Source organism: Megalops cyprinoides, chromosome 3 (assembly GCF_013368585.1).
Source record: "Megalops cyprinoides isolate fMegCyp1 chromosome 3, fMegCyp1.pri, whole genome shotgun sequence".
Taxonomy (NCBI): domain Eukaryota; kingdom Metazoa; phylum Chordata; class Actinopteri; order Elopiformes; family Megalopidae; genus Megalops; species Megalops cyprinoides.
The window spans coordinates 44,609,832-44,636,734 of NC_050585.1; the positions used below are offsets into that span (position 1 = coordinate 44,609,832).

Below are 26,903 nucleotides of genomic sequence, written 5' to 3' on the forward strand. Positions count from 1 at the left end.
CCCACAGTTTGCACTAAACATAGCAGGGCCACTATGCACAGCTGTTTCCCAGCTGTTCAGACTACTAACTGATATTATTATGATTGATGTTAGTACTTTACTGTAATAGTAATAATGATACATATAACCCATAGAGGCAAGTACATAACAGAAAAATGCAATACATGGATGATCCAGTGCTCTGTGTCTTTATATTGTATTTATCATCCAAACAGGGTTGCATCAAGGGGAAAAGATATATTTATGATCAATTATGTATGTGCTGTGCATTCTCTATAATTTGTTGGGTGTAAACATGAATCTCATCTTACATCACAAACCTCTGGAGGTTTTGATTGCATTTCACTCACGTGTCTGTTGCTATACAAACTTCTCTTCTCTCCTTCAGCTGCTGTGCATTGATGTGGAGAGGCGTCTCTCCAGTCTCTCTGAGCTGCAGGACCTGGACTACCTGTCTGATGTCAACTGGGACTCTGTTTTGAACAAGCAGATTCCTCCTGGCTTCATTCCCAACGCAAGTTCAACTCTTTTTATCTCCAGTCCACAGACTGCTCTCACACATTAGGAGGCATTTCATGGCCACTAGAGGGAGCACTTGGGGCAGACCAAAGGGCGTGTGTGAGGAGACCTTCCATGTGCGAAACACATTCAGTGCTTTCTCACAGCTTCATATCACACTTCGTTAGCAGCCGTGTGCCACTGCAGCAGAGCGGGTCTCTGTTGGCTCACTTCTCCTCAGGTAAAGCGGGGCATCTGACAGCCTCGTAAACTCACAGTGCAGAGCCTGAATCAGCGGGGACGTGACGCGGCAAATGCAGGGAGTCTGTCTGCCCCTCCAGTTCATTGCACGCAGCCATGCACAAAGTGGGAAAGACTTCAGCACTGAGTTATGTTTGCCTGAGTCACAACCAATATCCTGAGTAGGAGCCTGTAAAAATGCTGGCTGATTCCAGAGGGAAGGTACCTAATACTTCACTGATGACTTGCACAATGCCTATAATGCCTAGAATGTTGTTCAGTAGCACTTGTAAAAAATTCGTAATAGTAGCTCTTACGTATTAGCTGATAACGTTAGACATTGTTGCTGAATAGCTGTGATGTCTGGGGTTCCCCATGGCACCCATACTGGAATGTAGAGATCAGTCGTCAGTGGCCAATTGGATCTTGTCCTCGTGTTTGCCCCTCACAACAGAGGCGGAGGCTGAACTGCGACCCCACCTTCGAGCTTGAGGAGATGATCCTGGAGTCCAAGCCACTCCACAAGAAGAAGAAGAGGCTGGCGAGAAAGACTCGGGAGCACGGGTCCGAGAGCTCCCCTCAGGTGAGTTCTGCCAGGGCCCTCCCTATGCCGAGACTCCTATGCCACCCAAATTTCACTCAGACCCAGAATCTCCATTCCATCTGGCGTCATTAGGGAAATACTTTACTACCAGGTGACAAGCAGCCAAAGTGTCCCGTTCCATGGCAGCCCGCATCTTTAAATTTCCTTAAAAGTCATAATGAATGGGGGAAGGCACATTTTTGAAATGCATTAAGTCTGAGCATCGTCCAGAATGAATTGCCAGTGTAGAGACTCTGGGCATTGGAAAGAAGGTGAGCGGTGCAATCACTCCGCCCTTTTTTTCTGCTTCACACATAAATCTGCTACGTCTTATGGCTGTTTATGCCAGCAGAAAAAAAATGCCAAAGGTTAATTTGAAATCGCCCCCCTTAAGAAACGTCTGACGAGGGTGAAACGCAGGCGACTTATTAATGAAGGGAACAGGACGAGTCGGCAGCGGTGATTTAATTAAAGCCGTTTTCAGCGGCGGGCATTTGTCAGACATTCTCTTTGGCCTGTCGTTTGCGAGTGCCTGCTGGACTGGTGCTGTTACTGACAGCGCTCTTCCTACACGGGAAGTGAGCGGCCTCTCTCCGACACCTCGGCCTTTCGGTGCCCCCGTGTTCCCAGCATTACTCAGTTCAGGCACGGCTCAAAACGCAGCCAGCCGAGTCCTCTTATCCGCAGTGGCCTTTAGCACAATTTAGGATTTGTTTACCCAAGACAGCATGCAGTCGTACGAGGAGGGATTTTATTGGGTAATGATGAGCTATTGGCCGGTGCATTTATTCAGAAATTTGTGCTGCATGTCGAGAGTCGATTGCCCCACACACGGTTCAACAGTAAATCCTAAGCTGATTTTTTTTTGTTTTTGGTCTCTATCCAAAGAACCTCAGCTACATTACAGATTTTATGTCACACTTCCCCAATAGATTTAAAGTATTAGCTTGGTAAACTCACAAATCTTATGGAGTGGCTTTATTAGAATCAAGTCAGGCCAGGATAGTCTGTAGTATAAAATATAGGGTACGGTTTGTCTGCTATAAAGTGTGTGCACATTACTTCAAGAAAACAGCTACTTTCTTTCAAGGTGATTTGTATGTGAATGTGTTTACTCACACATTGCATTATGCAGTTTTTTGGACAATTAACTGAAAATTGCCACAGCAGGGAGAAAGAACTCTTAGTTAAATTTGCAATCTCACTGTAATACAAACTTTTAAAGTGTTCACAATAGCGCCTCCTTGTGGTTGAATCCTTATCCCTCAGAGTGTAGCACTGTAAGACCTCAAGTGTTAGTGCCTGATTTATATTGGAATATTGTTTTGAAGTTGTAACAGTATGATTCCAAAACATTTTTCTAACTTACTGTTGCAACTGTCTCTGATATATGACATTCTATTTGGCCAGCTTGAAGAGATTGAATGGGAGAATGTTCCAAAGATCCTACTAAATCAACTGTGAAAGTCCAGTTTAAGCCCAAGATTATGAAAACAATGACTCTAGGTCAACAAAGTGTTATTGTATTGTGTGATATTCTACTGCATTGTATATTCCATCAAGTAAAAGGTATCAGCTAAAAACATTGCTACCTCGTGATTCTAACATCGCTAGCAAGTTGGCAGGTTTTCCACAAGGCTGGTCGATTACTCACAAGCTTGCACGCTAGTTAGCTAGCTTTCCACTAAGCTTGAAGTTGAATTTGACTGATGTATGCTGGAAAGACACTCTCAAAATACAAAGAGGTAGACTAAATGTAATTACCTGCTTTATATTTTACTATTGTGCTCCAGTGAAATAAAAAAAGATACATATTGAACATGTGTATCTAACATGACACATGCACTACCAGTTCTGTTCCAGTAAAAGTGGTTCCACCTCAAAAACAGACAGGTGGTTGTATAATTTTTTTTTAGCTTGTTTTCTCCAGCTCGCTCCAAAAAGAATGATGCTGTTCTGCACCTAGAATGGAAATGAGCTCATTAGATAGGATAGAATATATGTATTTCCATCATTACCATACTCAGAAAATGAATTTGTCCTCTGCCTCGAGCATTCGTGCTTCAAATTCAAACAAGCCTGTGTACTGTAAGCATTTTGGCTAATCCCTGAGGCTTATTTCAAGGTAAAGGTTGAATTTAGTTTTATTTGCTTAGAAATACCAAAATGGAGCAGTAAAGCAGTGTTAATGTTTTCGTCTCCTGCTTGTTTATCATGCAGATTGAAAATGGCATTTTGACAGCACTCAGACTGCATAAGTTCGTACGGAAAAGGAGTAGTTATAAGATATGGAACCCCTGGTGTATGCCTAGCATCAGGTTAACTGTATGTGAACTGGATTATGGCTTTGCTTCAGAGGGAGATGTTACATTATGTTACATTCATTTAGCAGACACTCTTATCCAGAGTGACCTCTAGCACAAAAGAACAGAAGTATATTTATTCAAGTTGAATGAGCAACAGTGTCAGACCAGGCTAACAGCACAGACCAGTGAGTGTGAGCCCTACCACAAGTTAACTTGTGCAACCTGACTAGACAAGAGAAGACAAGTGTGCTACAGTACATCACAGTCACTAGATCACAGAATCCAAAAAACATCCTGATACTATGCATAAAATAAACAGCAAGTAATACAAGTAGCAGGTGTTAGGGGGCAGGGATTGAGGTGGAACCGAGATGCAGTCTGAAGAGGTGGGGCTTCATTCTGTATCTGAAGATGGCCAGTGTTTTCGCTGTCCTGACCCCCATGGGAAGTTCATTCCACCACTGAGGGACCAGTGCAGACAGGGATCGTGTCTTGCTCCCACTCACTGAGTGAGGCACTTCATCAGAATCACCCTCAAAAATCATATTGGCACAAGTGTGGGGGAAAAAAAGTCCCAACAATGTCCAGAACTAACTAACTAACTAACTGCTCAGGACAAAATCTGTACACCATCTGCATACATCCAATCAGTAAAAAATGCCCCAAGAGTCAATGAGCAGGAGCTGCAGAGTCTAATTAATGGAGGGAAAGTGTGTCTGTTAAGAGTGTGCGGGGAAAGTTATGGAGCTACAGTGCTTCTGGAGTGGAGTGGGGAGTGGATCTGCATGGCAGTGTGTGTGCCCTCCGGCAGAGGAGAGGAGAGGCTGTCTGCTGCGTGCGTTACTTCCAAAGCAGAGAGATCAATATTGTATGAACAGCGCTGCCCTTAATGTCTGCCTGTCGGCTCATTACTCCGAGCTGCGCGGCGTTGCCTGGCCTTGCCGAGCGTTCCTCCGGCGCCGAAAAACTCTAATGGACGGCGGCACTGGCTCAATTACTCTGCGGGTGCCCCTCCCGTGCCGTGAGAAAGAAGAAAGGGGGACTCCTCTTTCTAGTCGTCCCTTTTTGCTGTCCCTCTCATAGCCGCGCTGCTTTCTCCATCCATTACAGGGCCGCTTCTGAGCACAGTCCACTTACCGGGATAAATCACTCACTGCAGGGCGGTGTTACACCAGCGCAGGCAGGGCTGTGAGTAATGCATCTGGACATTCAGGTCCCCTTTGTGAAAATGGTGTTGAAGGACAGAGATTTAAATGGCTTTAGCAGTCTGAACATGGTCCCAGGTCTTCATGGCCGCAGTTCTTCTGAACAATTTACAGTTACAAGGACCCATTTGAATGAATGAATATATTTTTTTTATCGCAAATTCCATATTAAATGTAGCCTGATGTTTGGTCAAATGGGAAAATTTTTGAAGACATGGCAATGGAATTTAGTGTATGCCAGCCAAGGCAGCATTTAGTTTAATTGGTGTGAGTGTCTTTGCAGGGGGGCATACAGACGTCATTGTGGTTTTACACATTTTTACATACTTGCATGTCAGACAACCCACCTCAGCCGCCTTCAGCACGACCCAGGGGGTCCCGACTCAGTTTGGCCACCGCTGCTATTACCCCTCCGACAGTAAAAAAGCAGAGGGAGACCAGAGCGGTCCATCAGCTCAGGAGGGACAGCTGCATAAATCAGGAAGTCGCAGCGTCACGCCACTGAAAGCTGTTTAAGAGAGGGGGCCATTCGCAGAGCTGTAATTGAAAGTGTCTTATCTGTAAGCGTATTTCCTCTAATCAAGCCTTTTTCGGCCCGTGTTTTGGCATTGTTCTCGCCAGCATGTGGGCTGCACCGCAGTGCCAGCTCTCTTTTCCTCTTTCCCTCGTTCCTCTGGGCGCCCGCCAACGCCGGGCGCCCCGGAGAGAGGGCAGCTGTGCCCCCTCCGCTGTCTGGTTGACACCGCCCATCAGTGAGACAATAAGTTTCCGGGGGAGGCGTCCAACGAGCTGTCACTTTCCGGAGGACCAGACGGGACTGTGTTTGTTAGCTCTGTCAGGGTGCTATAAGGCAGTGCAACTGCAACCCCCCCCACGAAAGCTGGCCTCACGTTGCTTCACCTTGTAGGCTTCCTCATGAGAAAACGCTGGCTCTTGCAAGCTGATCAACCCCTGGATCCAATCAGCATTTGTCCCAGGCTTGCAATGAAGTGTTCACAATACAAGTATTTGTTTTACTTAATACTAACACAGTTTCTTTCTTTAGTTTTTTTTTTTTGGTGATCACCGAATCTCCAGACTGTGTTTGTGAAGTAGAACCTCTTGCACTTTGGTTGTGATTCAAACCGAGCCACTAACACCTTGAGTGTCTCTTTTCTTTCGTGACGTCTGTGTTTTTTTTTTTTTTTTTCAGAAGTGTGCTGACAGACACACATGTGTGATGACTCAGAGAGGCACACCTTTGAAAGGGGATACACTTGTCCCCCTCTCACACATTCAACATGTAGGTGGCCTCATTCAGGCTGTTTAGTTTGATGAAAGTACTAACGGCTGTGTGTTTTCTTTTTTCTTCAAACCGCTTTTGATGCTCCAGAACGGTCAGTTGCAGCAGCGCCTGGAGAATGTTCAAAGGGATTTCATCATCTTCAACAGAGAGAAGTATGACTCACATCTGAGCTCACAACTTAATCTACCCTACAAATACCAAGAGACAACTGCATTAAAAAAGTGCTTAATATATCATTAATTAACCAATAGACGGATGATTGCAATCATCTGTTTTAATGCCTGCAAGACAGGTCTATTCAAAAGCCCTTCCTCCCTCCTGCATTTTTCTTTTTACCAACAATGCCCTGCTCACCATTGACAAGGTAATGGCTAGAACTGTCAGTTCTGCCCAACAAGGTTAAGCTCATGCATTAGTGGCCTTTTATACAGCTCAGGATAATTGTTTCCTTTGAAACACACAAGTCTCGCATTTCAAATGTGGCTCGTTTGTTTTTGACAGTTTTAGAGAAGCAGTTGGATTTGTGCATGAATTTACTTTTCTAAATAACAATGGTGAAGATAGTGATTATTCTGGGATAAACTGTTGCCGCACAATGTGGACCAATAACAGGTTCTCCCTAACACACTCAGACTGTTGATACATTCCTGCCTGAGGCAGGTTAGGCATTCCAGCTTTCTTTGTCAACCTGCGTGAATAGCTGGCATTTCTCCTCCCTCTTGCAGGTTAAAGAGAGCCAAGGAGGACACAGAGGGAAATGATGTCAGCGTTAAAGAAAAGTATGAGGACATCGAAGACGGGCAAAACAACAACATAGACCCGGCCGCCTACGTGTCAGGGTAGTAACATCTCTCGAAGCCCCTTCCCTGCGTGTTGCCTGGATGCAGCTTGTTCAAGGACTGTTGCTGTCCCACCCCCATCCCTCTGTATCAGTGTGTGACATCACTGGTCAGAAGTAGAAGACAAAACCCCCCCCCACCCCCACCCCGCCGGACCCCCCAGCCCTCATTCGAGTCACGCTCGCTCTCCGCAGTCTGCAGGAGAATGCGCCCTCCGGCAGCCGGGTTCAGAAAGAGAGCCTGGCTGAATTTCAAGGAGCTAGACTTCAATTTCGAGATTCAAAGAGTGCCGTCGCTCACCGCACCACAGGCAGAAAGCCATCAGACGAGAACGACTTCAGAGAAAAAAACTGGAACGCTCCCCGGACCCTGCCGCCCCCCCCTGCCCCCCCCCACAACCCTGCCCCCGCCGCAGAGCTGAGACAGGACGTGAAGCACCACGCGCTCAGATCTCAGAAACCCAAAGAGCTTGAGCCTGTCTGGGTCTGTCATTGGCTGACTGGAACTGCTGTTGCTCCACACACAGCACGCTGTCAGCGTACAGGGCACCTGCAGCAGACTCTTCACACACAGTTTACCTGTTAATGATGGTACGCTGAAGGCATTGAACTTGGATGATAGCGCTCAGGAACGTTTTTTGGCTTTGAACTCACATTTCAGTTTCTAAATATTACTCCCCAGCTCTGCCTCGCCAGTAAAGAAATGAGGGACAGTGTACAGAATGTGTCTGCGGGGTGCTCTACCCCTGTGGCTATACACCAAGTCAGCTTTGAAACCTTTTTTTTTTTGTTTTTTGCTTTCTTTCTCTTTTGTATGTTGATTTTTCAAACCTGTTTCATAGGCAGTAAGTGGCATTTTGTGTTCATATGGTACTCAGACAGAAGTGTGGTCTGAGCTGCAGTAGGCTTACAGCTTTTTTAAGTTTACTGTCAAATCAGTTATGTCTGAGGCTCATTTCTGATGGTTATGCTTTGAGGCAAGGCAACCCTTGAGGATGTGGAAAGGTTACATTATCTGTCTATGAGTGCTTTGTCGGGTAAGAGCCATTCCCAGTGAAGGTGACTAGTTGAAGTTGAACCTTTGAATTAGAGAAAGGAAGAAAGAAACCTACATTTCTTACAGTAGATAGCATTTAACTGTATTCAGCACCGATTAAAGAAAGGGGTTTTTCATTGCTAGTAACTAGCAGGAGAATATGACAAAAGGCACTGTAGGGCATTGTAAATAATTGTTTGTACCCAGCTGGATCTTTGTAAATAAAAAAAAAAACAAAACAGAAAGAAGCTAACAATGTAAACCATGTGATGTTCACTATAGCAGTTATATGAAACAAAATGCAGTCAATGTGTTCAATTCCATATGAATAAATATATTTACACTCAGTAAAGTAACCTTTTCTTTTTTGTTTAAGGAAGACATTGTTTTAAAAACTTATGAAACACTGCCCTCCTGTGTTCATAGAAGGTAATATTCCTATTCTGTGAAAGGCACACTGCCTTGGCTCCAAGGGCAATCGATATGATTGCTTACTAGAAATCTACAGAGGTGAAATTTAGTGGCACTCAAAAGTACAGTCATAGATAAAATATGGTGTTTACAAGATTGCTTTTCCATCCATCCATTCCTGGCCATGATAATCCAATCATCAGGTATTCCAATGAAGCACAGGGTGAAGACTTCGCTGTTTATACCTCAAGCCTCAGCCAATAATTGCATTTTTCCATGAATGGCCTTGATGGATGACCATGCTTTTATTATCTTTGTGTGTTTTCCGTCTTAAGATAAAACGTGAGCCGCTCATGTCACATGCAAAAATGGTAAATCTTTAAATCAGTCGACAGGAAAATGGATTTCAATTAAAATATAAACACTTAGCCGGGGCGCGAATACACACTGGCAGTAGCTTGGGCCAGAGGCTCCTAGTGGACACTCTACTAATGTGAGATGTAGTGTCAAAATCAATAGCCACTGGCCTCAGGTGCGCTCTTCTGTGCACCCGAGTGCCACTGCTAAAGTGCTTCTGCTTTTTTTCCGTTCTGATAAAGATAAGCACTATTGATGGAGTCTGAATTATCCTCTGTGGACAGACTGTTCTGCGGAAGCGAAGAGCGCAGTGATCGAGGGAGTTACTGGACATTAATACGTTATGCAGAGCTTTGCATTCAGACGTGCGGATTCTCTCAAGCCATTCGTGTTCTTGGAGGGAAGTCCACAACACATTACATTATTGTCATTTAGCAGACGCTCTCATCCAGAGTGGCTTACATAGGTTACAGTTTTTATATGTTTTCCATTTATACAGCTGGATATTTCCTGAGGCAATTCTGTACCTTGCCCAATGTACCTAACAAAAGTGCCCCAGCAGGGAGTTGAAGCAGCAACCTTTCGTTTATGAGCCCTGCTACTTACCACAATGCTACACCTTGGAATCTGTAGATAAAGACAGCTCCACCCTTAAAGACACCAGATCATCACTGTGTCTCTGTGGTTCCAACAAAATACAGTGAAACATGACTAAACGACTATAAAAATGACCAAATGATGGAAATTTGGATGAGGTGTCAGAATTATGTGATTCTAAAAGGCTCAGAGTGTTGCTTTAACATCGCTGCCTCTTATACTATTTTTCGAACGCAAGTGCCATTAAAATGGGAGGAACTGTTGTGTTCACAGCTGGGTGGGACTTCAACAGAAAACAATCCCACTGGGTAATGTCACAGAGAAGGAATAGGCTAAATATAGCACCCTCATCTACCCGAGCAATCAAATATGGCCTGGCCTTTAGGAAACAGGAAGCAGGGTTAGGTTTGTTTTTTTTGTGTTGCTTTAAAAACGGCAAGTACGTACACTCCAGCTTTGGCTCCTGTCTTTGTTTGTGAAAAACACTAGAATAATGATGTCACAAGGAATGTTGAGGCCAGCCACTTGGACCACTATTACCACAGCAGGGGGAACTAAGGCAGAAAATGAACTGAGTGTTCTCTGGGCGTTTCTGCAGATTTAGGCCATACTTCACTCTGATTCATCGCTAACTCAGAAGGCTTCAGATGATATCACAGTTCAGCAGGCCAGGTGGTGATTGACTGACAAGCAAAGCAAAAGCAAAGCCAAGGAAAGAGTGGGTTATCCTTGGGTACTATAATGTACTTGGTTACTCTTGAGGGTTATAGCAAGTTCATTCTTCTTCACTACTCTGAAAATGCTCTAGTCAAGCAATATATACAGTATCTCATTATTGGGTTCAGAACTTTGGTCAAATACCTTGCGGCTACTTCTCCTGGTACTGCAACTCCACAGACTGACTGGCTGTTACTTACCTGAACACTGACCAAGGTATCAGGTGTCTTAGCCCTGGCTGATTGGTGGGCTGGTGGTGTCCCTGCTCTCTGATAGGCTGCTGCCCTGGGTCCATGAAAGGTGGGAAAGCATTTTATTTTTGCTGCCCCCCCCCCTCCTGGAACAGACCATGTCCAAACTGCGCATACCCAGAATGCCATTGATTTTTATGCCCACATTTGCAGGACATTCCTTTCAAATCCAGCATACAGTACTCTTTAACACATCTGCAAGATATGGGCTAGGTGTGTTTTTGAGATTCAGAGTGGCTTTGAAGTTAACTCAAGTGAACTCAAATCAATCAAATCCATACTTCACTCAGAGCCAGGTGATGCAACTTCTACTTACAAAGGGAGGTAAGTGAATGAATCTCTGGAATGTTTCTCTGAATGATATACTGGACACAGCCCCACAACACTCTTCAGAGGGAATCACTAGCCTGCCAGGTAATACTAGCCTTTCAGACCTATAGCAAAGGAGTTCAGTTCTCAACACTAATTTTAAGTAGCAGTCTGGCACACAGGTAGGAATCACCTTAGACAATCATTTAATGAGATTCATTTCAAGGCAGTTTCACTGGCTAACTGTCTGTCACCTCTTCTGTGGTACAAGAAATCATCATAATGCCCATCCACGGAAGATCGCATTCTCCTCCCACTGTACAGCAGGCTGTATCCCAGTCTAAATATTCAGGCGAAAGGATGACGGTCTCTACTCAGTCCAGCTCAACGGGTACTTGAATGGCAGATTAAAATGATGTGCATTTCCCAGAGTTGACCTTGGAGGGTCAGATTTTACTTTCACTCTTATTTGCCTAACAAACTGTGCTAATTTCATTGTTAGCATACTCAGAAAAAAATGGAGACCACTTGGATTGCAACTCATGTTTATTCAGGAAAAATTCATACAACCACTCAACAATTCATTGTCTGTTTTCGACCTGCCATTTTCTGGGTTATTGATAAAATGGTAAAAAAAAGAAGAACATAAAAACAGTCAGACTAACATAAATAGAACAACCCTTTGAAATGTCTGGAATTCTGTTTCTCTGTAAAACATCACCTCTCCTCATCAGTTGATTGGGATCGCTAAAAATGGCACCCAGCAAGCAACAGCATTCCTTCCCTCACTGAGCACAAAAAAAACATACAAAAAAATCATTCAAGCCCCATTTCTGTGCATTGTAATATGAGAGGAGAGGCATCCAGAAACTTTCTGAATGACAACAAGATCAACAAGCTCTCCCCACACATTAAAAGGTCTTTATTGGGTGCTGGCTAATGACAAGACTCTCTCTCTAATGTCATGGTCACTGTGAGGTTTGCAATTTGGAGTCAGTACTGCTGAGAGATGTCAGAAAGTCACCACATAATAGGACAGACCCCATTCCAAACCAATTTAAGGGCAAAATTTTGCACCCATCTAGTCTGCCAGAATGGAGTCTCAACTCAGTTGAAGCCATGGTGCTAAATGTATGCTTTTACTGAAGGCCTGAACTGAGAACTGCTCCTCTCTGATCATGGAGCAGTGGCTAGGCATTCTCAGCATTTGATCACATTAGGAAAAGAGGGAGTCTATACTGTTAAAGGGAAAATTAAAAGTCAGTGATTAAAGGTCAGTGTTACATTGTTGTTATTTCAATGCAGGTTTTTTCTCTTTTTTTTCTTCATATTTTCAAAACTCCCAATATCACTTGCATGGCCAAAGTTAAATATGCTAGAAAATGACATTTTGTATTTCATTTTTTCCTGAAGACTGAATTTCCTTTTCCCAGATTGTTAGCTAAATGTAAGATTAGAACAGGCATTAAGCTTAAGATTGAGATTAACAAGCAAATGCAAAGAACAATCACCCACAATGCAGCCAGCGAAGAGCGCGTTGAAAAACATGAAAACCTCCTCTACCAACGCCTTCTTGCATGTGTACAAAATCTGTACACCAGGTACACTTTATCTTGTTTTTTTTTAAATTATTACGCTATCAAATATTCCTGGTTTAATAACCCAAGGATACAGCAAACAACATCATTCACAAAGCTACATTACATCTATCAGACTCACATTGCCACCTATCTATGGTTGATGGTATTGCATGTTATCATCGCTATGGACTATCGCAAACTAGTAAGAGACATTGAAAGCTTAACCAAAAAAAAAAACAAACAAAAAACAAAGCAACATTCTGAAATAGTATTCCTTTTCCTAGAAAACACACTTGCAGACAAAGAGGAAATGACTGAATTGCTATTGAAAGTATAGTGAAGTACTGTATATCATCAGTGTACACAAGCATTTATCTGTGAGGCACTGGTCACAGGATATTCAAAACATGGAAAAATCCAGGAAAATGAAGATAGAACTATGGAAAATAGTTCAGATTCATCCATGATTTCTACTGCCTCACATTCAAACAAACCCTTTTGAGGAAAGAACATTTAAGTGCGTTACAAAATGAAGCAACACTGAAAAATTATGAAATTGGGAAACATGCACCAAGCAGGTAATAGACAGTTGGTTTCCCAGAATGGCATTCTGTGAGCCTTGCTTTAGGAATACGTATCAACAGGTTTGAACTGTTCTTCGTTGTACTTAGTAATGATGGTGATATAACTACACTCAGACAGAGGAGGATAGTTAAGTGAGATGCTATAATATGAGCAATTAGGAGAAATTTTCTGTCCTGTCGTAAAGTTACCTAGAGGTCATTGTATTCTTCAGGGATAAAAGCTTAGCTTCAGAACACTGACAGTGTGTGTGACGGTATGACCTTTAACCACGAAATAACTCCAGAGCCTATATGTTTTTACATGTTGTTGGTTCCACTGCCTGACCTGGGATTTCTGAGGAGAAGGAATACTATGCTCTTAAAGCTATAGCAGGTAGCATTCGTGATTGGTAAGGCATGAGGATTCAGTGTTTTGTCTGACATAAACTTTAACCAATCATGTCTCCTTTCCCAGTGGCTGTGGTTTTCTTTCTCTTTTTTCTAACTTTAGCTCAGAGATGTAATGTTAGAGCGGCCACCAGGGGGCACTACTATACGCCGTCCTGCTGGCCGGATGGGGGTTTCCTCTGTGGTGGGGGCACCTGTAGGGGAGAAAAAAAATAAAACAAAACAAAGGTTCAAAAACATTAAATGTTGGATCTGACAGCACTACTAGAACCAGCCAGGACCTCCACAGTAGACAGTAAGCCTTGCTAGACAAACCCAGGAGTCTCTGTGACCTTCAGACTGTGTCCTTTTCAAACTCACTACGATTGAGGTAGATGTATGAGGTGGACAAAATAATCAGAACCACTGTTTGTTCCTGCTGAAACCCAATGCCCTGAGACAGCGGTGCATGGTTACATAAACCTCACACGTCAACCAAGATTAGAGCCCTAAACCTCAGCAAACTGCCAGAGCACTATTAAACCGTCCCGAAGCAGGCCAGCTGCAGAGACAGTCTCCAGGGGAGACGTGACTGACGGGTCAGACTGGAGGAACTGGGGAGCAGAGTGACCCCCATCTCCCGCTGGTGAGGTCTGCAGAGGATGCAGACGACCCCCAGTCTGATTAAGCTCTGATTATTTGTGAGGCCCATAAGAGAATTCAGTGAAAAGCAGCACAATAAACACAATGGGTGATCAAGGTTACAGAGAGAGAGAGAGAGGCTGGGTAAATATTTTCCAGTGGAAATCATCGTCTTCAGTAAGTGGGTCGTACGTACAATAAGCTACCCCCCTAAAAATGTTTACATGGTTCCACCATAAATAATTCCAAGGAAGCCTAATAACTGCTCGCGTAAATTGCTGTAAGGTTACATTACTGCCTCTGGAGTTTGCCATGACAAGACCTGGTTCTTTTCATGATATTAGTACCAGATAAAATAGAGTTTACCATCCATGCTTTGTTACACATTAGAAATTCAGACAAACAATCATTCTAATGTAATCAACTCCTCTGTCTGTTCATTAAAAATAGAGGAGCCAAGAAAAGCCCTTTTAACGACCAGATGCTTACACAACCTGCGCTGAAAGCTCAGAATAAACAGGAATAAAATCACAAAGACAAAACAACAAAGAGAGAAAGGGGGAGAAGGACGAGAGTGAGAGAGAGACAGAGGCAGACAGAGAGGAGTGAAATCATGGGTGCACTCAAAACTGCAGTCGATCAAACAAATCTGTCGATACAATGAGATGCTTGTACAGCGTCATGACAGAGGGATAACTAAGGAACAGCAGAACAGCACGCAACAGATGCCAACCAACCGCTCTGAGAAAGCACCGGGTCTGCAGGACTGGAGACAACTGCACTGCATATGGGTCCTAACTCCACACAGCAGTGGGACAGACCACAGAGGCTCTGCATTTAGAACAGAACAAACCAAACATAGCCCAGCTTCAGGCACACGCATCTGCATCTAGTTTTACAGCAGGGCGATCGTGAGGGAGAAGCTTCACCTTTTCCCCCAAAAGAGTTTGTTAAATTGTCACTTGTTGAATGTCTAAGCACTGTTGTCTTCCATTTCCAACCTTGTAAATAACTTTTACATCGGTCAATTCCATTCCATACAGGTTAATTGTTTAATTGTCAAATGATAATTGTCTTTGTCTATGTGAACCAGCCCATTGAATTAAAAGTCTGTTAAATACAGGTGTGTGGCTGGAGAGCAGAGGGCTTATTTTTTCAGCTGACTGTTTGATCAGGCTGGTTTCATTTGTTGGTTTTTAAAGTAGATTATTGTTTTTTTAATGTTCGCTCTTTCTGTTCTGTTCTGTTCTTTTGTGAGAAGTGTTGGCCAGCTTCTCCACAGCGATGGACAGATTGTATGGTAATGTATTGACCTTACTGTATTAATGAAAGCTGTTGGCCAATGTGTGATGCTGCAGCAGCTCCCGGTGCTTTCTCAGCCAGCGCATGACAGAGGAACGAATGAACCAAAAAAAAAATGCTGAGCTCACCGCGTTGCGCAGGGTTACCTGCTAGACTGAAGCCAGAGTGGTGGAGGTTCCTAACAGGTGGGGTCTGTTTCGTGGGGGAGGTGCGGGTGGAGGCGGACGGGGTTCCGCCACGGGACATGGGGGTGAAGTCAGACACAGGCCCATCGTACATGCCCCTAGGAACTGCCCGCAGAACAGCCAGCTGGTGGAGGGAGACAAAGAGAGAACATTTGGGAGAAATATTACAGCCATTTATACATGCAACACACCATTGCATCTGCTTAGAATATGATTCATATGGCTGTTTGCAGAACGGCTTGTGCCTGTATAAAAAAGCATATTTCACTGTGTTTTCATAAGGACAGCACTGCCAGATTGGTGGAGGGACATGGTGCAGGGCTTTGAAAGATGCTCTTTTCTCAATTTTGATTGGACGGTGAGGTCATCTGTCTGGTCATGTGATGCAGCGGAATCCTTGGGAGAATAATCCATCCGGGAGCATCGGAATGACAAAACTTGGAAGGAAACAGACGGCCAGACTGGCCAAAAACAAAAGGCACATCACAAGACCCGGCAGTTTCCTCTCCCTCTGTGGAGTACTCCTTCACTGCCGAAATGAGGAGGCCAGAACAAAGATCCAAGCTGGAACTAATGTGACCATGAAGGCAAAAGAAGTCTGGCAGGATCCAGATCAGTAAAACAACCATGAAGTCAAACATCCTTTCATGTACTTTGACCTAATTCTCTGATCCTGGTAAACCTGCACCTGGTTTGCAGCTTTAGCGTTAGCACTAAAAGTCATAATGACCCCTGCAGCCCTCTCCAGACCTCTGAGCTAAGGAACAAGTGCTGAAAGGAACAGCAGGGAGCGATCAGACATCGCCACGACAACACACACGGGCAGGTGTTTGAGAGTGCTGCCTGCGTTGCCCGGGCAACCCTACAAGTCTATGCAGAGAAGATTCGTATCTGCACCATAGTAAGAAAAAAAAATAAAAAATGAACTCCCAGCCTGTCCTCCCCCTCCATGTAAATCAGTCTATCCTGAGAGCTAGTTAAGACCTTACCACTTTTCTGGCAACTTCTGTTTGCGTTACACACTCCCTTTGCTATTTTTATCTTAGGTGAGCCAATTCTGAAAACAGCACAACCATTATGTATCTAACCACAGTTAACAGTCCCACAATTCACCGCTCTCGCGGCTGGCTTCAGTTTGCCGTGAGGGAAGACAGTGATCCATTGTGTACAGTGTTGGTAATCCCCACCAAAAATAAACGTTCGTATTGGAATCAACATTCTGTCTCGGTAAGAAAGCACTGGTTTACATTACTGTGCCTTACAGTATATCATAGCTTGATGGCAGGTTGGACTGTTTGTTGAGGAATGCAAATAAATACCATAATGTGTGTCCCAAATAAGAAATTTATGTCGGGTTTCCATGCAGGCTCTTTCAGAACGAATTGGGATAGGATATCATCGTGCATTTCCACCCCACAGAGGCGAGCCAGCAAGCACATGGCCTGATGTGACTTTGATATCGACTTCCTCAGCCCCATCTAAGGCCATCACATCGCCAGCAGCAATGGCAGTCGTTTCAGTCCGCGCCAGCCCCGCCCTCCGACGGGCACCGTTTCCATGGAGAAGTGCCAGAGAGTCAGACTCCCCTGGCACACACAGCGAGGGGGCCTTCGGGCGCAGGCTCCCTGGCGTTTCTGAGCACAACGCCAGCCTTTTATGAAGCCGTACCATGAGCGGCACAGCCTCATTCCTTCCATGTGCCCTGCTCAAAGTAAACAGTGAGGGCAGGACGCTGCCACAAAATGCGTGCAGTGTACGGCAGCCTCGGCCCTGACCTGGCGCCTACGCAGTGCAAAACCACAATGTGAACAAGATGCTGCTTTGTTTGTTTTCAGGTATCTCTCCTGGGAAAATGTTATGTTGTCAATATTCGTAAAGAGGGTGTGGTCTGTTGACCCTGGCTGTCAGAAGGACGATACAATAAATTGTCAAAAGCTTGGACACACCTGATTAAGATAATGGGAAGCATGCATTCAAAGACATGCTTAAATGCTTGAAAAATTTAATTTTTAAAAAGATTTTTGGCTACTTTGAAGAATCTAAAATATAAGATATAGTTTTGATTTATTTAGCACTTTTTTGGTCACTATATAGTTCCATTTGTGTCATTTTATAGGTATGATGTCTTTACTCTTATTGTAATGTACTCTTATTGTAATTCTAATCTTATGTCGGGACTAATGTAAAAATAAAGAAAAACCGCTTTAAGAGTAGGTGTGTCAAAACGTTTGACTGGTACTGTACTTAAAAGGGTGATGGAATGTGACAGGCAGAGGAGAAAACTAAGTTTCGCCTTTTTATTGAAGTATGTGATGCTGGATGTTCCACCGATAAGAATGCGCCGATAAGGCTGATAAGAATTATTGCCGCATCAATAGTGTTCTACTTTTTTTAGACAGTCTGGAGTGTGTGCATTCCAACCTGTTTCCTGGCCTTGACTCGCTTGTAGGCAAAGTCAGGGAAGGGGGTGCAGGGGATGAACCGTCCTGTCCCGGAGGTGGCATGCAAGTTCCCGTCCTCCAGGACGATCTTGCCCTGGCAGATGACCACCAGGGGGGCGCCACGCAGCTCCATGCCCTCGAAGACGTTGTACTCGGCGGCCTGCGACACAAACACACACACACACACACGCGGCCACAGGCCAGAACGTTACCATCAATTGACTGAGACATCATCGCTCTGTTCAGCAATGAATTTACAACTTCCTGCTTTGTCAGCTGCAGCAGCTGTGATTTCAGGCACAGAGAATTAGTAGATCTAACTGCACTGAGTGCTCCGTAATTTTTTAGCGTTTATCTCATTTATCTAATACTTCATTGATCAAGAATGAGATTTGGGCAATTCCATCTGTTTTACATACATCTTCACTGCTTGCCAGGTTTTCAAACTAGCATCCCAGCTGGCATATTGCATAGGTAGTCCTATAAATTTACAAGGATAAGTGCATTTAAGTGATTACACCACAAAGCCAGGAAAATATGACTGAAATATAGCTGAAATTTTTAAGCAGTAACCTCATCTGACACTGAGGGAGATAAAAAAAAACTTGGATTTACTGTGCCAGTAAATCTTTCGGACAACAATGTTAATAAACAAGCTCCGAAACAATTCAGCGAAAGGGAAATTTACAAAAACATACCGTAATTCATATTTACAGTGGGTGTCCGTTGCCAGACCCCATTCAGAAAATAATCTGAGCGGTTAATTATAGACAAAAGCCCTTGTGAGGGTCTACTGTGAGGGCTTTAGTCACAGGGTTCAGTTCTGGGAAAGAGGGGAGCCGTGGAGCAAGTGAGCAGGGTGTCTCTGCAGAGATGAGACCACAGCTTTACTTTAATCAGCTGCATGTGTGGGAGAATAGAGGAGTAAACCTGATGCTGCCCCCCTACACACACACACACACACACACACACACACACACACACGCACACACACGCACACACACGCACACACACACACACACACGCACACACACGCACATACACCCACATACACATCTACACCCACACACCGCCCACCCTACCTCTGTCTGTTTCTCATGCCTGCCCGTCTGTTTGGCAAATAAAGACAAACAGCTGCCATCACACAGCTGGAGTGAATGACTCTAAACATACTCTCTTTCTCTCTCTCTCTCTCTCTCCCTCACTCTGTTTTACTCTGTCTCTCTCTCTCTCTCTCTCTCTCTCTCTCTCTCTCTCTCTCTCTCTCTCTCTCTCGTCTTTCAACACGGCCGGTCACAAGCTGTTGCTCCTTGCTATTGTCTCCCTCCCTCTTTGCACACGGCACACAGCGTATTCATTGTGCGATTCAAAACTCGGGGCAGGACGGGACACAAGCAGCTCCGTCTGCCAAGAATGATGTCACACTCCCACCCCCCCCCCCCCCCCCCCCCCCCACAAACATAAATAAACACAGCCAGTTCTTTCAGATAACACACACAACATAGTTGTAAAACTGTAGGAATCTGAGATACAGCACTAACTATACAAGAAAATATATTGTGTACTTTAACATAAATGTCCGAGCCCCTTTGAATAGGGAGAAACTGCATTTCGGTCCAGTGCTGTAGTGTCTGGAGGGGGTACATGTTTCAAGGGGAGGAAATGAGAAGATGACATCATTCTGCAAGAACCTAGATCTCACTGGAACTTTTCCACATATGGGAAAGCCATTGAACCCTCCCTCCTTAATTTTAAAAAAATCTCTCTCTCTTTTTCTTTCTCCTTCACTTCCTCTCTCTTTCCCTTCATCTCTTCGCTCCCCTTCTCGCCCTGTGATGTCCAGGAAGTGGAGTGATCTGTTGAAGCCGTGATTTCCTGTGTTAGTGCTCCCTCGGTTAACCCCGCTCCCCGCTCCCACACAAATGGAACCCAGCTTCCTGTTGCTAGGGCGATGAGGGACATGTGAGGTGAGCTTCTGCCCATTGCTGCAGCACCAATCAGCAGACCAAACAGCGTGCCTTTTTCCAACCAATCAGAAGCGGCATCTCATAAGCTTTGGCAAGTAAACCTGTAGTACAGTTACCCCATCTACTCAAAAGTTTTAAAAAAAACATTTTTCTTATTTGTAATCTAGGTCTAAAGTTATGGAATTGGAAATGTATATGCTGGAGGGGACGAGAAGGGATATGTGTTCCCCACGCAAAACAAAGATTAAAATTCTTTACAAATTCATTTGGTTAGAAACGGATGATGGAGCCGGGAGTCAAGTCGATTGAATGCCTCACTGTTGCATCGTGTTTCATAAAGGCAAGCCAAAGGATTTCTTTCTGTAATTCTAATATCTCTCTTTTTCCAGTTGCCTTCATTAGGGAGAACAACTATCCACGCTGAATTACTGTATTAAGCAGTGAAAGACAGTCACGGTACTTTATTAGTTAGAAATGTCCACGGGGAGTTCATTTCCTTTCAGAGGAGCTTAAAGGTCGATGGAGAACCGCCAGCTCGTTCTCTCTGAAAAAGCATGTTTTGCTTGTGGCTGCAAAAGGTTTTTTTGGAGTCCTCTAATGTGTAACCAGACCTCGAGAACACAGAGAGAGAAAGTGCATGAAGAATAGCCGCAGCTGCAGTCCAATAATGGATGCTTAAAAAGCTGAGGCCCTTAGTTTACCCCAGCCCCCTGTCTCTTACCGAGTTGTGCGTCTTAGCTGTGATCGTCCTGACAGCATCCGAGTCCCAGATGACAAGGTCGCTGTCAGAGCCCACAGCAATCCGGCCCTTCCGGGGGTACAGATTGAGGATCTTGGCCGCGTTGGTGCTCGTCACAGCGACAAACATGTTCTCGTCCATTTTGCCAGTGACCTGGGAAAAGGGAGAAAACTCAAACTTAATTAACAACAAGGGCGAATTAAATGCGGCCACAGTACATGACTCAGTGTGACTGTGCTTGACACTGATGGAATTTCTCTCATAATGTAGCTTTTGAACTTTCAAACATTGGCCTCTCAGTGCAGGGCAGCTAACTAAAAACTACAGCTGCCTCAGTATCTCGGAGAACATCATCTCCACTTTCAGAATGAAAACGGAATCGCGGTTCCTCACAGGCCCCGCAGCTGTCCAGAACAAGTCTGCTTTTGTTTCCACAATCTGAGAGAGTGAACGACAAGGGAGGAAACAGTGACACAGGGAGAGTGACCAAGAGGAAGGGACATGAAACAGAGAGAGACAGAGCGAGACAGAGGAGAGAGAGAGAGAGAGAGAGAACAAGAGGAAGGAAAGGGAGAGAGTGAACATGAAGGTGTGGGAGGAAGGTACTGTAAGTACACTGAACAGCCGAGAGAAAGAGTGGATAACCAACAAAATGAATGGCGAAAGCAGATTAAGAAGGAATAAGAAGAGTAATGGTGGAGTGACAAGAGGTCAGAAAGACAGAATTAGCAAAACAAACAGAGGGAGAAAAAACAGAGATAAAGAAAGGAAGACAGAAATAGAGAAAAGGCACACATTGCCAAGCAGCCAAGTCCCATTCTCACCACTGCCTTGTCCCAGATCAGTGCCATCCTCTCCTCCACACCGTTGACCCCCTCCGGGATCTGGGTGAAGTCGTCCTTTCCAATGGCCTTCTGGGCCACACTGAAGGTACAATGGGCGCTTCCTGTCACGCTCAGATCACCGCTGAGGAAACAGGAAGAGAGGGCACTCAGCAAATTTCCATAGCAACTATCGACACTCAACAGTCCATTATGGACATTAAAAAAAAAAAGAAAAACAGAAAATGAAAGAGTCAGCACAATCGAGTGTGTCTGAAACCTGATGCGGTATTGTGCAGTACTGCCGTTACATCAGCAGAGAGATGAGCATGTTTAGCCTAGTTTCAGGCTCCAACTGGGCTTCGACAAAAAAGCGAATCAATAACAGTCCGACCGTACCTCGGTATCTCACCGCCTGACCCAGATCAACCTTTACTGTCTGAAATACACAGGGAAATTGTTTCCAGAAGTGCAGGCTACAATCAGGCTGGGTACAATCAGAAGGGGTGCTTTAGCGGGACTGTTTGGGAAGAGCAGGCTAATTCCATAATGATTCCTTGAAGCCAAACTGGAAAGTGAAGTGGAGGATAACGCTACAAAGCTCGGATAAAGTAGATAAATGACAACGGAGAGTGCGCCAAGGTCTCCCCTTACGGGTTATTGATGCTTTCCTACCCTGCGACTGTTTTAACTTTCGCTGCAGAAACACAGAGCAGTCCGAGCGTAAGAGGACATGCATCATCCAGCAAAGGCTTTTCCAGGCCTACGCACAACTCAACGCAACCAAGCAGGGGAAAAACATATGCATCCATGTAACTTATTTAAGTGGAAAAAGGCCCAGATTCAATCTAACCTAGATGTGCTTTGGGCTTTACTTTGAGCATCTAATGTAAACTATTTCCAAGTTTTACTATATTTTGTTATTTCTTTTTTCTTACACAAAATTGACTTTTTTAACTTTTTGGCAATACTGACAATGGAAACACTCAAATGTTGTGTTATGATGAACACTAATAGTTGCTTAATATTACTATTTCAATGTAAGGACAAAGCACAGCTGAACTGGATTGTAGGCTTGAGGCTGAGAAATGCGATGTTATTGTGCGATGCAGACAACAGGGGGCGCTCTTTACCTGGCCAATAAGGTATTCAGGTAGTCTGGGGTGGTGGGATCTGGACTAAGTGGAGGTGATGTCACAAAGGAAGCTGCCTTGGCCCAGTTCTTACTCCAGTAGTGTGTCCCATCTGTCCCAAGACTGGCTGTGATTGGCTCACCAAACACAACATTACCTGAGGAACATGACAATGCCCAACTGAGATCACATCAAAGCCTTACTGTGTCAGCCCCAATACAACTTCAAATGCATGCTAAAGCCAATTCCCAGCATAAAATCTCTGGAAGCATTCTCGCATTGATTTGACTTCAGCATGAACAAATGCATTTATAAATAAAGCATCTAATTTAGCTAAAAGGCCTCGCTAGGCAATGCGCCCATGCTAATCGGTCCAGTTCACTCCCCTGCTTTGCATTACGTTTATTTGCTAATAATATTTGCAGGGCCCACCTAAACCCACTGTGACATGACAAATGGAACGCCGGGGCCGAGGAAGACAGCCAGGATGTGATGGAATCAAGGCCCCCCTGACAAGCCGCCCGAGCCAAGTGACTCCATTATTCAGGAATGCCTCTGTCATGCAGACGAGGAACACATTTTTTCTCATTTCCCCTAAAAAAAAAGCAGGTCATCTTCTGTGGCTCGCCATTTATGAGGAGCCTGCTTTCCATCAACGGATTAAACCAGGCTTGATAATTGTCAAACATATTTAGGGACAGCAAACTGGGACAGGGGATCTCGGTACGGTAAGTGCAGGATTCTTCTGAAAAGCAGTTCTTTTCTTTTTTCAGTGCCATCTACCAGACCAGACCGGACGTGTCATGTAAACCTGCCCCACGGAAAGAAGGACTGAATCATCATATAAGGGCATAGGAGCATTCCTATGGGGTGAACGCTGAGGTAGGCGCCTTGGCCTGCCTGTGGGCTGGACCCGCAGGCCTACCTTTTTTCCTGGCCTGGGAGATGATGTCGCCCGCGCTCTTGCTCATGACCTTGGTCACGTACAGGGGGCAGTTGGTCTGGCTGGCGATGGTGATGGCTCGGAACACCGCCTCAGCCTCGAGCTGTATGTGCAAGAAAAAACGGAAACATCAACACACACATACTGTCAGGACACTGACCTGGCACAAACTGTCTGGGTCAATTGCTGGCAACAAAAATGCCAAAACCCCCCACCCCTCCCCTCCTTCCCCACACCCAGCAGCTAACACACAGTCAGGGGCAGTGGAGGGTCATGCAGGACAAATTGTTACAACGCCCCCCCCCCTTCCACACTAGGATCCTGGAAACAATCACAGTCACACACGCGCCAGGACTGATACTGTGGTCCAGTTGGAGAAATTTCCTTCTGTTCACTCGCTTGTTATCCCGTTCCCAGACGGGACTCAGCACCTAAGAATAGTGTTACGGGCTGGGCTATGCTGGCAGAGGAGAGCGGAGCTACTGGTGGGGGGGAGGGGGGCGTGATTGCAGCCATGATGGGGGGGGCTGAGGCAAAGACAGCAGAACTTGTCCTCACCTCCTCTGGCCTGCTCAGGACATGACCCTCGGGCCCAGTGATTCCCATCTCCAACATCCGTGCTTGTTCCTGCGGGACAGACGCATTGGGCCCACTTTATATCGCAGATGCTCACACAAGCAGAAGAAGCAAGCAGCATTTTTATAATTCTTCACGCTTCAAAATCCCAAAATCCCAAAAGGCTGTATCACTAATAATATTACAACCAAAGGGAGACACCCTTATCTAGAACAACTGAAATGACACAGGCTGTATTTTACACTTTTCTTTTTATACAGCTGGGTATCTATTAAGTATCTCAGTTTAAATACCGTACTCAGTGGATAACCTGAACTTTCCAAATAGTACCTGTATCTAAGCTACACCCCTAAACCAAAGCACCACTTCTGTTCTCTTCATGACTGTTCTCAATAGTAAAGCAGTAACATTCCACTAGGTAATCACACCTGTGTCGGCCTGGTTTCATAACCACTAGGTCTCACTGCCATCAATGTATTTGATTTATTACTGGTGCAGTTAGTGCTAAAAGCTCAGTGAAGGAGACAGCAGGGAGGAGTATGGCACCTCGGCGATGATCTCTCCGTTCTCTGCATGGACCTGCACGATGCCTCCCAGCTCCCCCAGGAAAGTGAGGATCTCATACAGCTGAAACATTACATTAAATTATTGTCATTTAGCAGATGCTCTTATCCAAAGTGACTGACGTTTGTTACAATTTTTACATGTTATCCATTTATACAGCTGGATATTTACTGAGGCAACTGTGAGTTAAGTACCTTGCCCAAGGGTTACAGCAGCAATGGTCCAGCAGGGAATTGAACCAGCAACCTTTTGGTTACAAGCCCTGCACCTTACCACTATGCCACTCTGCCACCCCAACACACGTTGCACAGAACTGACATCAGCACACGTGGCCAACACGCTTAGTACGGATGACGTAATGCCCACATTCACTTTCAATTCTCCCAAGAGTGAAAAGCCGAAGGAAAAAAAATAACCGAAGCTATAATAAACTTCAGTTACCGTACTAGGCGTATACCAAAAGCGGCAGGGCGAATGGGGCGAATTTTCAGGAGGGTTTTTTGAGAATCTTAAGTTTCCTTGCAGTGCTCACTTGGGGCTGCGGCGGAGACGGAGTGGTTTTTGGGCTGAGGACGGCTGGTCAGATCTAGTCTGACAGCCAAAGTGCACAGAGTGAGGAGAGGTGGCAGCACATCCTCAGAGCAGTAACCGACTGTGACAGTGTGAAATGCCGTGTCAGCATACCTCACTGTTACTCATCTGGTACAGGTCCTTATATGCCATGTAGACCTGGAAGGAATTCACTCCTGTGGAGACAGAGAGAGAGAGGGGGACAGAGACAGGGAGAGAGGAGGAGTGAGGTGGACAGAGACAGCAAGAGGAAGAGTGAGGGAGAGTGAGACAGAGAGGGGGAGTGAGGGGGAGAGAGACAGCAAGAAGAAGAGTGAAGTAGAGAGACAGAGAGAGGGAGAGGGTGGAGGAGGAGGAGGGAGAATGAAGAAGATGGAAAGAGGGGGAGAAAAGGAAGAGAAGAAAATGCAATGAGAGCAGCGCATGTGATAATTACAGCGCTTCACGGAATACAGAGAGGACATTCCTGCAGATGTTCCGGCGCTGACAATGCATGGAACCACAGTGGTCTCCAGATGACTGCATCCCAGCTGCAATTACCCAGAAGCCTCTGGACACTCGCGGCTTTAGCAAGGAGAACCATCTTCTTTCGTATTACTGTCTTCAACTCTCCATTATCTTCCATGAATCTGCAAATTGTCTATTGCACCCCACCCTTATGCACGATATGCGGCTGCTCGCAGGCCGCTAAAAGTGGAGTAATTTTAGTGTGTGCGCTCGACGTGGAGGAGTCTGGACTCGGGATATCTGAGATCAGGACACGAAGTTAACTAAACAGCCTCCCCCGAATGTTTTTAATATCTCATCCCAGCCGCTGCCCTGCAATCCTCTCCCATTGGTCAGAAGACAGATAAAATTATGTCATATTGTTCGGCTGACTCGGAGGCAGGCCATCCCAGCTCTCCCTTTCCTAGGGGAAATCCAAAACGGCTCGTCTACTTTCGGGCACGGAATTTAAAAATAGATAACGGTATCAGTTAAGACAATACGTCTCCCAGGAACACTAAACTTTTATCCTGCCTCTTCCTGATGAATTAATTTGGCAGGTCCTCCATTTAAGCAGATTGGCAAAGAGAGGACATGTTGACTCAGCCAGGCTAATAACTTTCCCAGGCCTTGGGCCCTCCACAGTTGGGAGACACATCTGCTGCTTCTGGGGGTTAATCCTGTTTGTCCACAGCTGCTCTTCAGCCTAGCGATGACCCAAGGACAGGTCCGCTAGGACACCAGCTCCACACCAACACACATGGCACAGATTACAGGATCCCGGGGATTACACACATGCTCAGCGAAGCTTCCAAACGCTCTCTGCGTTGTCTTACAGAAGACACTGTAAAGTGCCATGTTGGATTAGAAACCAGTATGGTTTCCAGTTTCATTGTTGTAGCAGTTATAATGTGATCTACACACACAGGGAGGTACGCATAAGGGTAAGTGATACATGATGTAAAGAAGCCACTTCCTGCAGGCTGGGAACCCAGCACTACTGCAGATCAGATAACTTATATAGCTGCACGTGAAAAAAAGAGTATTTTTCCCCCTTTATGTGACACAATGCAGTTTCCATTGCTAACATTATCTGAGCTCAGCCAGCTGGCCAAGTACCCAAAGATGTGCAAATTTACACATTTAGCATTTGTGTAATGCACAGTCTGCTCTGCATGGCGAATCGATCAATCGCTTAAATAATCCACCCATCAATCACTTCTATCAACCAATCGGAAGGATAGCAGGGATCCTAGCCTGTGGGAATTGGTGTACATCATCAGATCATACAGCCATTTCTGATTTATTATGATGTCATCTGTTTAATTACTGACACATCGGTTGAACTTAACGGTGCATTATTTGTATTTA

The 26,903-nt window shown here is 45.0% G+C and overlaps 2 protein-coding genes across 5 annotated transcripts in view; one reads left to right on the top strand and one right to left on the bottom strand.

Moving 5' to 3' along the window:
- stk32a (serine/threonine kinase 32A) overlaps window positions 1-7,090 on the top strand; it is a 40,190-nt gene extending 33,100 nt beyond the window's left edge. Inside the window, exons 9-12 of the mRNA XM_036524220.1 lie at window positions 389-514; window positions 1,193-1,321; window positions 6,205-6,269; window positions 6,843-7,090. Coding sequence (XP_036380113.1) covers window positions 389-514; window positions 1,193-1,321; window positions 6,205-6,269; window positions 6,843-6,960 — 438 coding nt within the window. The 3' untranslated portion in view covers window positions 6,961-7,090. The remainder of the gene's footprint in view (window positions 1-388; window positions 515-1,192; window positions 1,322-6,204; window positions 6,270-6,842) is intronic.
- A 4,071-nt stretch (window positions 7,091-11,161) lies between these two features.
- The window catches only part of dpysl3 (dihydropyrimidinase like 3), a 31,991-nt gene continuing 16,249 nt past the window's right edge, over window positions 11,162-26,903 (bottom strand). For 2 of the 4 annotated variants that reach the window (XM_036523641.1, XM_036523639.1), the window contains exons 5-14: window positions 25,161-25,222; window positions 24,459-24,539; window positions 23,895-23,963; window positions 23,319-23,439; window positions 22,394-22,550; window positions 21,264-21,405; window positions 20,422-20,592; window positions 17,714-17,893; window positions 15,254-15,416; window positions 11,162-13,378 (exon numbers count right to left, since the gene is read on the bottom strand). In XM_036523641.1, coding sequence (XP_036379534.1) covers window positions 13,284-13,378; window positions 15,254-15,416; window positions 17,714-17,893; window positions 20,422-20,592; window positions 21,264-21,405; window positions 22,394-22,550; window positions 23,319-23,439; window positions 23,895-23,963; window positions 24,459-24,539; window positions 25,161-25,222 — 1,241 coding nt within the window. In that variant the 3' untranslated portion in view covers window positions 11,162-13,283. Of the gene's footprint in view, window positions 13,379-15,235; window positions 15,417-17,713; window positions 17,894-20,421; window positions 20,593-21,263; window positions 21,406-22,393; window positions 22,551-23,318; window positions 23,440-23,894; window positions 23,964-24,458; window positions 24,540-25,160; window positions 25,223-26,903 lie in introns of all 4 variants that reach the window. The other 2 variants (XM_036523640.1, XM_036523638.1) reach the window with 1 other exon arrangement.